The 13,989-nt window shown below is 39.7% G+C and overlaps 1 protein-coding gene across 2 annotated transcripts in view; it reads right to left on the bottom strand.

Annotated features, from left to right (window-relative positions):
* EGFLAM (EGF like, fibronectin type III and laminin G domains) overlaps window positions 1-13,989 on the bottom strand; it is a 75,087-nt gene that overhangs the window by 43,202 nt on the left and 17,896 nt on the right. The window contains exons 2-6 of one of the 2 annotated variants that reach the window (XM_082782833.1): window positions 13,790-13,902; window positions 11,794-11,877; window positions 9,952-9,978; window positions 5,481-5,598; window positions 4,700-4,835 (exon numbers count right to left, since the gene is read on the bottom strand). In XM_082782833.1, coding sequence (XP_082638959.1) covers window positions 4,700-4,835; window positions 5,481-5,598; window positions 9,952-9,978; window positions 11,794-11,877; window positions 13,790-13,902 — 478 coding nt within the window. The remainder of the gene's footprint in view (window positions 1-4,699; window positions 4,836-5,480; window positions 5,599-9,951; window positions 9,979-11,793; window positions 11,878-13,789; window positions 13,903-13,989) is intronic. The other variant, XM_082782834.1, reaches the window with a different exon arrangement.

The following is a 13,989-nucleotide window of genomic DNA, read 5'->3' as shown; positions in this document are numbered from 1 at the left end:
TAGTCTTCAATTTCACCGCCTCTCACAAGACTTCCTTCTACAGAAATGAGTAACAGAGGAAACGTCTGTGAATGTGTAAGTGTCTGCAGCTGAAGGAGAGGGAAAAAGAGATTTATCGCTTGACCTTTGCTATTTCTCCAGAACGTTCCCTGTGTGAACAAATCAGTACAAGACGATAAAATGGCAAACAGATGGGGAGAGGAACACAATGAACTCAGCTGGTGAATATGCTCGGGGCAGCCAACTCCTGTGTTTCCTAAGCTCAGAATTTTGTTGAATTTCACTTCATGTCAACTTTTACACTAGAAGGCTCATTTTGATGCCACTTTTCTCATCTTCTCACAGAATCACCTTCCCTGGACCAAGTACAGGTTTGCCTCCAGCTGGGACTCTGCAGAGCTGCTCCAGAGGATGTCTCTGAGCACAAGGCATTTTCTGCTGCAGAAGTCACAGCTGTGCATCTCCATGCAGAAGTGCTATGCAGTAAGAATCTGAACAGAGACAGAGTCAGAGTGTTTTTAAAATAATAAACATAGAGGTAAAGTTGATAGGACTGAACAGATAAAAACCAAGAGTAGAATTCTGCCCCAAATCTGCCCCAAACATTTGGATTATTGCTTTATATTGTGATCTGGGGAATCATTCAGCTCAAGAAGGGAAATCTTTCTGATGTGGATTACAACAATTTTACACCCTCTTGAACTTCCTTTTAAAAATCACGTAGAAATGATTTAAGAATAAAGCACCTGCTAATAATCAATTTTTAAAAGGTATTTGACTGCTCTTTTGTGTGCTATTTTTTGTTCATCTAAGTTCAGCTCTGCAAAATACTTTTTAAGATATGCCTACAAATAATAAATACAGTGACAAGTACTTATTTGGTGTGGAAAATGCTGGATGTAGAAAATAATGCACTATAGGATATTATTTTTAGTTACTATTACTGTTTAGCTTTATTTTGATGCTTTTTACAAAATATCCCAACCAATATACTAGGTCAACAGAAGAAAAGTAAACTATCTTCTAAACATATTCCTTTGTTAAATCTTATACTGATGGTAACATTTTTTAAATATATCCTTCTTAATTTCTGTATCTAACTCTCCTCTTTCTTCCTTAATTAACTTTTCAGGGATTTAACCCTTCCAAACAGTGATGTAAGTGTTGAAATAGATATATCTGTTCTATGAATTCATCAGGAAAGCTGTATAAAAGGTGTGTGTGGTAGTTTTTGTTTGTTTGTTTGTTTGTTTGTTTGTTTGGATTTTTTTTTTTTGGGGGGGGGGGGCGGGTGAGGTCTTTAGGAGGTGTCTTCACCATTTGAACTGTTGTTTAGGGTTCGTTACAAATGAAAGCAACCATTGAACCACTACCAGCATTCATGGTCTGAAAGTTCACAGCTGACTTACTAGAAAATTACAATTCCTGCCATACATGAAAATGTAACTTTTCTTTGTTCAGCTTTCTTCCAGCTCTGGGATGAAAACTGGTACATTCAAATGATTTCTACTGGGAAAGAGACAAACTTTCCTTTAGATGGTTTGACCACATTTCAGCATGAGATATTCAAATATGACTGATTCAGCACAGCACCAGTGACAGATAGCTCAACGCAAAACGGATTCAAGGATAAACCTTTTTTGGAGGGCAGACTTGAAACTAATCAAGAAATCTGCCCATGCCACTATGCTGAGTCTCCTCCATCCTAACATCAAAATACTGATAAATCTCCCCAGTTTTATCGGCAGAAGCTGCCTAGTTCATGGCAACAGAAGGCTCATGTCACTACTGAGACGTTGAAAAGTTTTTCATACATGTCAAGACTAACAATGAAAGCCATTGACTCTATCAGCAGATAGAAAGCAACCTACTCCTTTTAAGAGACAGGCTGCTGAAACACTTGTGGTTCTGTAGAAGACAACAAAAAATTGAATAAATTTGTCCCCAAGTTTAAAAGACTGGTAGGCATTAAATAGGTTAGACATCTGGGTATTCCGGTGAAAATACCTAGGGCATTTTTGAGAAGGTGTTTTTTAAATTTATATATATATATATATATATATATATATATATATATATATATATATTATATTATATATTATATATAATATCTTGCAGATAAAAACCTAAACTAAAGTCCAGGATGTTATAGGGACTTCCATATGAATGCTGTTTGCCATAAAATATCTCTCAGCATAAACCAATAGACGATTTACTTTGTGTCTGCAAGCTTCCAAAGACATCGTGAGTTCAACTTGTTTTTTATAGATTCTGTATGAACTGTGCTGATAGCAGTGAGACCTACACTCATCATCCTGATTTTATGCACTTAATCAAACTGAGCGTGCAGAGCCTGAGTTATCTCAGCCCACCATATATCTGACATCATCCATGGCGCTCCACTGCCTACGGCAAACCAAGTGCTCCCAAGAACTCCCAAGGGAATCCTTGTTAGAGCCTAAGTAAGGGCCCAAATTCAGCCCTTGAGCAGAAGGAGACAGCAGGTTAGCTCTGGTTCTGATGACAATCTGGTATGTGCAAACAATTAATGTACTGAATGAATGTGAGGTTCTAATCCCTGATATCACAGCTGAAAAAATAAAAGTGTTTTTCCCTCATCTCAGTCTCCCAGCATGTTTTTTTTTCCTAGGGTAAAAGTAATAAAACTTAGTTCTAAGGGGAACAAAATGATTCAATGTCATGGTTTCTAGAGGTTTGTGCTGTACCCAAGAGAAATCACAGATTTGCATAAGACAGTTATTAATTTTGCAAAAGCTCAGTATCAGAATTGTATTTCTTTGACATAAGAGGACTTATTTCTGAATTAGGTTGCACAGTTTTGTTTTGGTTTCACATTGGTTTAATTTCAATAGTTTTATCTTGTGTTAATACACTTCATAGTAATTAAAGCTATACGCAGCAAAAGACAATGAAGCTTAAAGTTAAATCTTTACCTCTAACTGCCATTAGGGCTTATGGCTCATTGAACTTTCTCCAAATATATACTCAAGCTTCCAAGTCTAAGAGAGTATAATCCCAAATTTAACAAATATACTTCAAGATTAGCTTTAAATCTCAAACTAAACAGTGTAATCAAAACATTGTGCTGTTAGCAAATTCTTTCCCAAAGTCTAAAAACAACGAAACACTGAAATTTCAATTACTCATATCTCTTGACTTAAACAGTGAAGGCACCTTTCTACTCTCTGGTTGAAAAAAGGTGCGCTTCTGACATGCCAGGTGGAAATGACAATGCCCACTTCTTCCATTAGCAGGCCCCTGGTGCCAAGAAGACGTGTACGTAAACCTGCAGGCTCCATTTTCTAGCAACAGCACAGAAACAACAGATGTGCAGTCAGTCAGAACCCAACAATATCCCTTTCCTATCCACTGAGTAAATGAAAGTTAAGAGGTGGGGAGAAGAGATAAATACTCAGATAATGATTATGCTGGAAAAATAGATATTGAAGAAACTGCATGATAATTCTACAGCAGAGTTTACATTATGGCCATAATAAATCTTCAGTCCTCGTGTCCTGCCTCCCAGCACAGTGAACATTGAATGGCTTCCCACTAAATATGGGGCATTTCAATTCAAACACAAAGTGCAACGTAAGTTCACAAGCAGACTTTCAGCCTGGGAATTCTTTTCATTATATCAATATCTCCTAGACCATAATCATACTTTAAGCACTGAAAACCAACAGTTCTTTCTGTCTGTTTTTACAACAACTAATCTTTTTAAAAATGGATGTGTTTTTCTGAAGAGTGACTTTTTGACTTCTACAGCTCAGAGTAGTTAAAGAAGCAATTCTCTCTTCTTATCAAGCAACCTCACCTAAAACCTGTCACCATGTGTTCACCCAAAGGATTAAACTTCCCAAAGCTGAATTTTGCACTCACAGTGATGGTAAACAGAGGGGTAAGCACATCAAAATAAATAGCTTTGTATGCAAATATTAGCTTCTACGTGCATATGAACAGCCAGGTACAAATATGTCTTTGAGCATCCAGATACAATCACCTGCTCCTGACCCTTTATACATGTATGTATCTTATAAAAGCAACTTGCCTGGCAACTTTTCACCGTTTACGTCTATTACTGCAAAATTTAAAGGGTTCAACATAAAAGCAAAACCAAACCCAAACAACACAAAACATCCATAATTCAAAAGAAAGGTCAGTACTTCATGGACACTTCATCAGCATTGGAATAAAACAACAAGTCTGAGTCCTGCAAATTCAAGACTCAAAATGCTTTTGTCAGTTAAAACCACCCAACATACTGAGTTTGCAGTCCCTGGATTTTTCCCTATATCAGCCAAGGGCACATCTGCTCAGGGGGACTGCTCTGCCATAGACCCTTTTCTCACTGCATGATTCAACAGAGGTTGATGACAGGAGAAACTTAAAACTTTATTTATCCACGCTTTTTTTAGAGGGAACAGATTAAACTAGGCATTTTTTTCTTCAATCAGAAGGCAGGACTTACTGGTGATTTTACATCAGTTTTGATTATTCCTTTGTCTTTAAATTTTCATGGTAATTCAACACACATTGAGAGCAAAACCTAGCGTACTGTATACTGTAAGTAAATAAATAATGAGAAGAAGCTATACCCAGTACAATAGCACAACTTAGAAAAAAGAAAAATGTAGTACACCAACACTGAAGTTCAGTTATCCACTGGAAAACTTGCCTGATAAACTCCACTACGTAGTACTGGATGGGTGAGCTTCCTTCACTGGCTCCAGGTTTCCAGGATAATGCAACTTCTGAATCAGAGACGACAACGATCTGGGGCTGATAGGGTGGTGCAGGGGGCATGCAGTTATCTATGCCAGAAGAAACAAAACAGCATTAGAGGTACAGATTGTCTAATAAACACAGAAACCCAACATTCACAAACTTAGGAATCAAATCTATAGGCTTCTTCCTTCCCCTGCTGCCCCTCTAGAGCCCCACACTTGTAGAAAAATAATAATATTAATAAAATATTGCAGTTCCACACGTGACAGGGATTTATGTGTGCATTTCCTGTTGTTTTACAGAAGTGATATATGCTGGGGTAAAAATAAAGGGTTTTTTTCAAATGGTCTAGCAGAAATTTATAAAAGATTCATAAGGCATCCCAACTATCAGATGGCCACTTTCCTTTTAAAACATTGATAATGACAGGATCACATAGGTTGGAAAAAAGCTTCAAGGTCATCACGTCCAACCATCAGCTTGACCTACTGAGTCGCATCACCAAACCATGTCCCTCAGTGCCATGTCTACACAACTCTTCAATACTTCCAGGGATGAGGACATATTTTTGATCACTGCTATCACAGATATATCTTGCCCTCTGCTCATCCATGGCTTTGGGCAAATTGAGGTTATAACATGGTCTGTATTTTTCTGCCAGTGTTGTGAAAAAACTGCACTGGTCCTGCCCTGCCAGCTTTGCAAAAGAAAGCCATGTAGAGAGGGTTTACCTTGTGATAAGGTTGTCACATCTCTTGGCATGCTGGGCCGTCCTTTACCTGACCAGCCATAGGCGCCAACGCTAACACGATGTGGGGTGCCGGGCTTCAAATCCCCGATAACAACTTCCTACCAGAGCCAGGAAAAAAAAAAAAAAAAAAAAAAAAAAAAAAAAAAAAAAAAAAAAGACAAAAAGCATTGTGAAAGCTCTTCCCCACACAACTGTGAGCAGCACTGTGATCTGACATGGTATTTTCCATTCAGCCTCCTGGGAAGATTGTCCCCCTTCCCAGCTCAGCTCGGAAACAAGCACCACAAACACCACCACGTGCTTCCTCGCAAGCTGCAGCTCCCCAGGGGAATCCATGGGGCTGACCTGGACCCATTTCTCCGCATAATTCACAAGGTTAAAGAGATTTTGCATTCTCTGTCATGCTTTTGCTGATGGAGTTGAAGTCACGTACTGTTCCCTCCCTTGAGCCAATTGCTGGGCTTTGTAATCAGTGTAATTGGGTGGGTTTTTTTGTTCTTTTCTTTTAAATGCATGGACCATAGGAGCTTCTGAAAATGAAGCAGCTTGCAGCCGTGTGATCTGAGGATCTTTAATTTCTCATAAAGCAGAGACAAATCCCATTACCACTCATGATATTCCTAGCCTGCAATTCTCTTCATGCTACCAGCCTTGACCTGAAGCAACCACTTCCTTTACTTGTCCTTCTGCCATAAACATGGAAAGATTAACACACAGCCAACTACTGTAAGGAAGGCAATGCTAACCTCCACATGAAGAGCTTGTTCTGCAGAATATTTTTCAGAGGAGCCTGCTCAAGTCTTGCAGAAATAGCAAATGTTGCCAAAAAAAATAAATTTCATTAGTGACTGTTTGACTTACATTTCAATGACAATTTCATTAGTGACTGTTTGATCAGCTTCAGATGTTTAGATTTGGCCTTTAATGGAGCATGAGCACATGTGTATAAAAAAACAGACTTCTTTACCTGTAATCTCTCTACAGATAAAAATCCTAGTTTTATTATTTCTGACAGCTAAAGCAAGTAAACAGAAATACCAGGTTCTATGCCACAGATTGCTATGGTGTGAAAAAATGCATTTATAGAAAATTGTTGCACAGAGATCTTTTTATTTGGTTGTCTTTTGTTCTTTGATATTAAAAACATTACTCACAGTGCATGTGAAAATGAAGAGGTCTCCTTTCTCTTCAAGCTGGAACAGAGTCTAAACCTGTGTTTCCAGTTGCAGTAAAATAGTAAACAATCCTAAAATTTTATTATCTGCTAAACATTCTTATGACAATTTTTTGGACAAACTCTCCCTTTCTGTTCTTTGGGGAACATATTTCATTACTATAACATCATTTAGCAACACCCTGCCATCTGTCATTTCTCTATTCCACGGTTTTGGAGCTCTGTCACTGATTTCCTATTAACATGGGCTGCCTGACCATTATCCTGTTTTTCCATCCTTCACCCTCTATCTGCTTCAATGATTTGGATTCATCTGAGAGAGATGATAACAGTACTGAAAAAGTAACTGCCCAGAAAGAGGCAGCAAGAACACTCAAACCAAAATATTTATCTGCTTTTTTTCAGTCTCATATTTGAGGTAACTGAGGTCTTTCAAAACATGATCTGAAATGACGGCTGCTGAAAACCCAGCACCTCTCCTATTGACAATACTGATGATCCTGCTCCTGCCACTCCACCTGCCATGCCACATACACTGTACATCTGTGTTTGAATTGTGTGCATTTGTTTCTGCAAGCATCCCTCTTTATTACACTAATTCTTCTAAGAAAAATCTTTCATCATGTGTCTGACTGTCTGATTGCTTTCACACTTGGCTATCAACTTGGCCTCAGCAAACAATATGGTATTGATGTATTTGCCTCGTAACTATTACCTCTCAACTCAAGACTACAACAAACTAAAACAGAATGAACCTCATTGACTGCAAAGCCAATCAAAATTGAAGTGCTATTGAGATACATAAGTTCAACACGTTTATCCTCAAAACCTCAGTAAAATGCTCTCTTGCCTAACACATGCTGGTGTCTACCTGCCCCTTTCTTCCAGCAACATCTTCTCTGTGAACATAGTTTTTTGATATACAGAGGCTGTCTTTGAGATAAAGTATCCTGTAAGCTTCTAAAATCAAGATATTAATGAGTGGGTAAAGGTTTAAGACATCATCAAGCTACCTTGACCTGTGGCAATCTGAGGGTATTTCCAGATCACACCAGGGCAGTTTCACATGAGATTTTGGAGAAGAAACATATCCCTTGTTACCCCACTGTCCAGGGGCCTGAGCATCCACTTCCTATCTCTTCTGCTTGTATTTATGACAAGGGTCTTAAAACCAAGTTTTTGGCATCTCTGGGGAGACAGCAGCACTACAGATAAGGTTTAGGTGATATAGGTGCTATATTGAAGCTTTACTAGCAAAAAATGCGATTTCTTGTCTTACATGACACCCTTGCTAAAACCCTGCAAAATGACATTTGGTATTCTCATTACAAATCTCACATTCTTGAACAGGATGAAGCAATGTGATATTTTTTCTGCAGCACGGGAACCAGGTGTAGGCAGGAACTATGCACCCCTCCCTGCCTTGTTGCGCAGCCTGTGCTCCCTCCAGCTGTGCTGAAACTTTTTGTGAGGCTGTGCGGTAAGCCGCCTCACAGAAACCTGGTTTGCAAGACATTTTCCAGGGAACCCATTTTCCATTTTGTTTTGTTTTAATAAAAATAATAATATTAATAATAAAAACCCACAACCACAAACATAAAGCATCTGGATTACAACACAGGTGTAGAAGAAGCAGAGCTGTTTGTGATGCCACTTGAATCCCTAACTACTTGTTCCCTGGTCTCAGCTGGTCACTTTCCATTTTGTATGTGTGTTTGGTGATCTGATAGGGAGCTTGTTGTTTGCTACGGCTCTGTGCCAGACCTAAAACCTCCCACTTTTTAACTTCACAAATTTTTCTTGCCTTTTTTTTTTTTTTCCTTTTTGTGTGTGTGTGTGTGTTTGTGTATATATATTTGTGCTGAACTACACAAATATTTGCAGAGTAGGACAAGAGCCTTAGTAAACGGTACTGCTTCTGTGTTTCTCCAGGCTGCTCTCATGTATGTGTACTATATTAAAATATGATGTAATACAAATACGAGACACCATCCACTTCACTAACGCCCAGGCACATGCGCACACACATGCACAGGAACAGGGCATCTCACTATGACAGCCTCGCAGGTTCCAGAGAAGCTTCTGAGAAAGCAGCGGGGTCGTACCCACACCGGCAGAGGAGGCTTACTGATGGAAACACAAATTATGCAGACTTAACCACAAAGCTATTGCAGATTTCTGTTGTGTTTGGTATGAATATAACAGAAAGCATTTCAGCAAGAACACCACTTCCTGAGGATTAATGACAGCTGGGAGCTGATTAATTCCAGTCAGTCATACTTCTCCACATGTTCTCCTCACAAGTGTTATTTTTATCAAGCAGAAAAAAGAGCCCGGCGTGGAACCTCATCTCCAAAATGCCATAATCCAAACTCTTCTCTGCTGGGATTGAACCAGACAGTCCTGTTTCAAGCACATCCTGAGGTATTGCCTGGTCATCAGCCTCTTACAGACCAAACCTCTGCTAGTTCTGATAGTGAAAGCTTTGCTGGATCCACCAGCATTTCTCCGTTTTTCAAATATCTCAGGAAAAAAAAAAAAAAAAAAAAAAAAAAAAAACTGCAAGAGGTTGTTGATGAAGGATTTCAGTTAAACACCAAAATCACTGCCCGTACCCTACCCCAAGGCAAGCACCTCCTGGTTGCTTCCTCCTTCACAATAAACCCGGTCTGTTGACTGCTCACAGGAAGCAGAATGGACAGGGCTGGAAATAATTAATGTGAATAATTCTGCAGCTGCAAACCCATTTCAGACCTATTTTACAAGAGCTTTTGGTCTCCCACTCCCTCCTGCTGGGCACCGGCATTGCTGTTCTCTCCCCATGCTCCTCCTCATCTCCTCCCACCAGAGGAGCTCAGACTTTTTCCTCCCCATCTCATCTCCCACTGCCAGGCTGCTTTGCTCTTTCCCATCACCCTGAGTCTGTCTACCCAACTGTGCCTGTCTCCTCTAAGTCTTCACCTGAATATAGCTCACTTCTTCTGCTCAAGCCATCCATAAACACTTTTGGAGACTAGCAGAAAAGTTTACCCATCTCTCAAACGGGAGCTGCTTCACCCAGAAGTGTCCCCTCTCTTTACCTCTGGATTTTGAGCCTTATCCACTATTTGTCACATTCTGACTACAAAAGATCATGTCTAAGTGCTAAGTAGAATCAACATTGGAGATCAATAGGGAGACGTTTTGGCGTGTGAATCTGTGGAAAGCCCAGATCAGAAAAGTTCAGCCTTATTTTAAATCACAGCTGTGACCGAACCTCGTGTGAAGCAATACTTACAAAAATTGCTTGTCCTTCAAGCTGACCCTGGCAAAAAGAGAAATAGGACTTGTTAATGAAGTAACATACTAAAAAGTGATGGTAAATACAGATAAATAATGGGTCAGTGAAGAAAAACAAGGCCAATGCTGCATCATACTGTATTCTTTGAGACTGTTATTAATCTCTATGAGTACAAGGATGAAGACTCTGTTCTCCCAGTAAGAAAGAACTACTGTTGTCAGGACTAAGACAAAACAACAATGTGCTGTTTGATCTTTGTTGGCACTACCAGCAAGAAGGTTTTGTTGTTGGTGGTGGTGGTTTTTTGTTGTTTTTTTTTTTTTAGGGGGGGGTGAAAAAAGCAAGTAAGAAATACAGAGATAAAAACCAGAAGGGAGAAAATAGCACATATACAAAGAAATAATATATCACGGCAATGAGATGCTTTCATTCACCATGATCTCAGAAACCTACAGGAGTCAGAACCAAAACTGAGTGACCAAAAATTGCAGGAAATCATAGCATCCCTCTCGCCCATGCTTCCTACAGAGAAGGCTTCTGAGCAGTGCCCAGCACGGGTCAGAAAGTACCAGAGAATGCACATCATTGAACAGCAGAAGGGAAGGCTCAGGAAAGAGAGGTGAGAAAATAAAGAAGAAAAATGCTGAGCAGAAGATAAAGGAGAAAAAAAAAAATCAAATTGTGAAGAAGGATCACAAAATAAAGATCACAGAAACCTGCAATGCTCTGTGTGCACACATCAGTTTTTGATTCCTGTGCTGGAGGCATTACTGTCTTATGGGCAGACTCTGCTCTTTGCAGAGCACAATATGAAAGTGCTCCCTCACAGCACCCACCCCAAGACACTCCTTCACCCTCTGTCCAAGCAGAGGCTGGAAAATCACTGATTCTGCCTTGCTGAACTCAAAGAGCAGGTTCCCCCCACTGACAAGACACCAGTGTGTTTCAAGAACACCCTTTAAGAGCAGACAGTATTAAAACTACTCAGAAGCATCAAGGCATTGCTTTCATCTTGGCACTAATTGCTAAGCAGTGCAGCAGAAGAGGACAGGAGGCATTTGTTCACGAGTGGAGAAGGAAGCTGAGGCTAGACAGAGAAAGGGAAGGAGGAGAGAGAAGGAGAGAGGGAAACAAGCAAAGTAAAAGTGTAAAGGACAGATAAAAGGAAAAACTTAATTAAATGAAAGGGAAAAAATAGGAAGCAATGAGAAAAGTCAGTGCTTGTAAGAATCAAAACAAGAAAAAAAAAAAGGAAAAAAAAAAAAAAAAAAGAAGCTGAAAGGATCTTCTAAGAATTGGACTTGCACAAATGCAACTAAAACAGCACAATTGAATTTTAAATTCTGTACCTCAGGAGGCCACAATCTGACACAGACACAGACACATAAAACAACCACTAAGCTATTTGTCCTCTTTAATTTATACACTCAACTGTGTCAGGCATCACAATGCACTGATGTTTAGGTTTCTTGCTGTGTATAACAGCAGGGCTGTGCAAATTCCCTTCCATGTGTGGAAGTCATTCATTGAAAATGGACGTTCACAATTAAATGTTCTTTTTTTCAGTAGAAGCCAGAGGTCAGTGTTAGTAAGATGCCAGCAACTTCCCAAAGTTTTATGTGATAAATTAGTCAGACAATGAGGAGCAAAAGTGTATCACAGCTTTCTGCGTGGATTACTGAAAAGCTTTATGACTTCCTTTTTGCTCTATGCCCAGAGCAAATCTGGGGCTTGGATCCTCGGTGTAATTCACAGGCCAGCAGCAACCAGGGAGCTACATTTTCCCACTTGCAAGTTCCGCTTCTGGTGCTCTTACTGCTGATGAAAAGAAACACTCACCATGCCCAGCATATCCAGACTCAGGGGAACATCATGTGAGAGCTGTTTAACTGCTTTGTCACCTTCAACCTCTGAGTAGAAGACCTTGTAAAGAAGATATAATCAAGCCAGTTTAAGGAATACTACAATGCTTCACAATGATTTAAAAACAAGTGCAATGTTATCACATTGTGGACAGCATTTAAGCTTGTGACCCTCTTTTCAAATGCATGAAAAGCTAACACCCTTTAACATTTCCTTCATATTTGTCAGAAATTGTCAGCATGACTAAAAGACAGAATCTTGTGGTGTTTATGCTCATCTGATGTGAAACACAGCCCAGCTTTAAGGGCAGACTTGAGCTGACAACTTGAATTGTGCGTGATTTGGCCGTGATCAGCTTGGTCAGCTGCAGATTTGCGGGACTGGTCTGCACGAGTTTGGCATTTTATTTCATATAAGGAAGACATTATGTGATTATGCCATTATCAAAATTGCTGTATCACAAATGTCTCTCCTCACGTCTGTTGCCGCATACAGAAGACTAACGAACCACAGAGAATTTGATTTCCTATACACAGAGACACTGAAATGCCAGAGGGCCAAAAGCTAACATAAAGTGAAGATGGTTTGGGTATAGCTCAATCAATGCTAGGTTTGTCATTGCTTTAATTACCATACCATGCGTGAGCTCAAGAGTTAAAAATAAGCTGGGGCTTGGATATTTGATCCACTAAATGATCAATGAAAAATACTTAAAATTTGTGATTATATTAATAATACTTATAATAAGTATATAAATATACTTATAATAAGTATAATAATATAATTTGTGACTATAAAGCACTGTAACTACTTTGAAAAATATTATGAATCACAGAAACATCACTTAAACTGGTAGAATTTGCAATATCCCTCTCTTGGAGCGGATACCAAAACTGTTACCAACATTCCTGTATTCCAATATCCATCATCGCAGTGACATGCAGAGTATTACTGCAGCAAGTGCTTCTGTGTACAAGCACTTCCATAACAATAAAAAGAACTCTGCTGTTGGGCTGCATTAGTCATCTACGTGACCATGGAATGAAGGGAGATGTGTACCAAAAAATACCAATTTCTGGGAAGTTGCTCACTCCTCCAGTCTCTTACTGAACATTAATGCTAAAGGTAGTCAGGAGTTTTCTGTTCACACCTTTTAAATAAAACTAAGTTTTAGATTCTGATTTTTGTTGTTGTTGTTGTTGTTTTTGGTAAAGAGGGAAAACAACCCATTCTAGATGATATCCCACATCTTTGATGCTAAGTCCTGTCTAACTTCCATTTGGGGCATGAGTTTCATTGCCACGAAACACCTATTGAAGGGAAACCTAATAAACACCCCTTTTGTCAACAATTAAATGGCAGATTCATGTTCATTGTTTTTCTGTGTGCACACTCAAATGGTACCCAGTTTTGGCTAGTCACTCTGTTATTCCCAATAAAAGGGAATCAGTACAGGCAGTACCCGAGTTTATCACAGGAATGCTCTTTCCCTGTACCTGCTGTGTGGCTAGGAAGGTGAAGAGGCACAGTCTGGAATAGCTAGTCCTGCTAAAGAGATTCTTAGGCTGGAGGCACGAATCAAAGGGTCCAAGCTGCCCTGAAATCACCATGCAACTCCCTTCATTTGCACAGCATAGTATCGACCTGCTCTGCTGTATTTTACTGCTTTATCAGCTGCAGAGAGCACTGAGATGCTTGCATGAAAACCACCAAAGAAAAGCAATCTATATCCTCTATAAGCCTTTGGCATCCAACCCCAATTCCCATCATAGCTTGCTTTTAACACACAAGCCACTTCTTTCTTAAAGTTGCAGTTCCGTCAGCTCTATTCTGCCATTCCCTGAACACTTTCTGAATGTCAGCATTATTTTCTGAGAATGGGCTCCCCTGCCTGCTTTGCCATGCTCGCGGACAGGCCCGAGGCCAGGCAGAGCACTAGAGCTCCCTGCTAACAGCATGAGAGATCACTTACTGTATATCCCGTGATGGTGTTTGCATGCTGCTTTGGCATCCTCCATTGCACACTGAAGGCTGTGCAGTTCAGTGAATCCAGAAGTATGTCCAGAGGAGGCCCCAGTCTATCTACTAAAAAGAAAAAAAAAAAAACAGTTGCATATCAGAAGCCATGGGACAGAAAAACACCCTTTTGCTCACATGGCACCTACTACTTGA

The sequence above is a fragment of the Aythya marila genome (genome assembly GCF_965140915.1).
Source record: "Aythya marila genome assembly, chromosome: Z".
Classification (NCBI taxonomy): domain Eukaryota; kingdom Metazoa; phylum Chordata; class Aves; order Anseriformes; family Anatidae; genus Aythya; species Aythya marila.
Note: the sequence above shows the minus strand (reverse complement) of the source record. Positions and strands in the feature narration are given on the sequence as shown.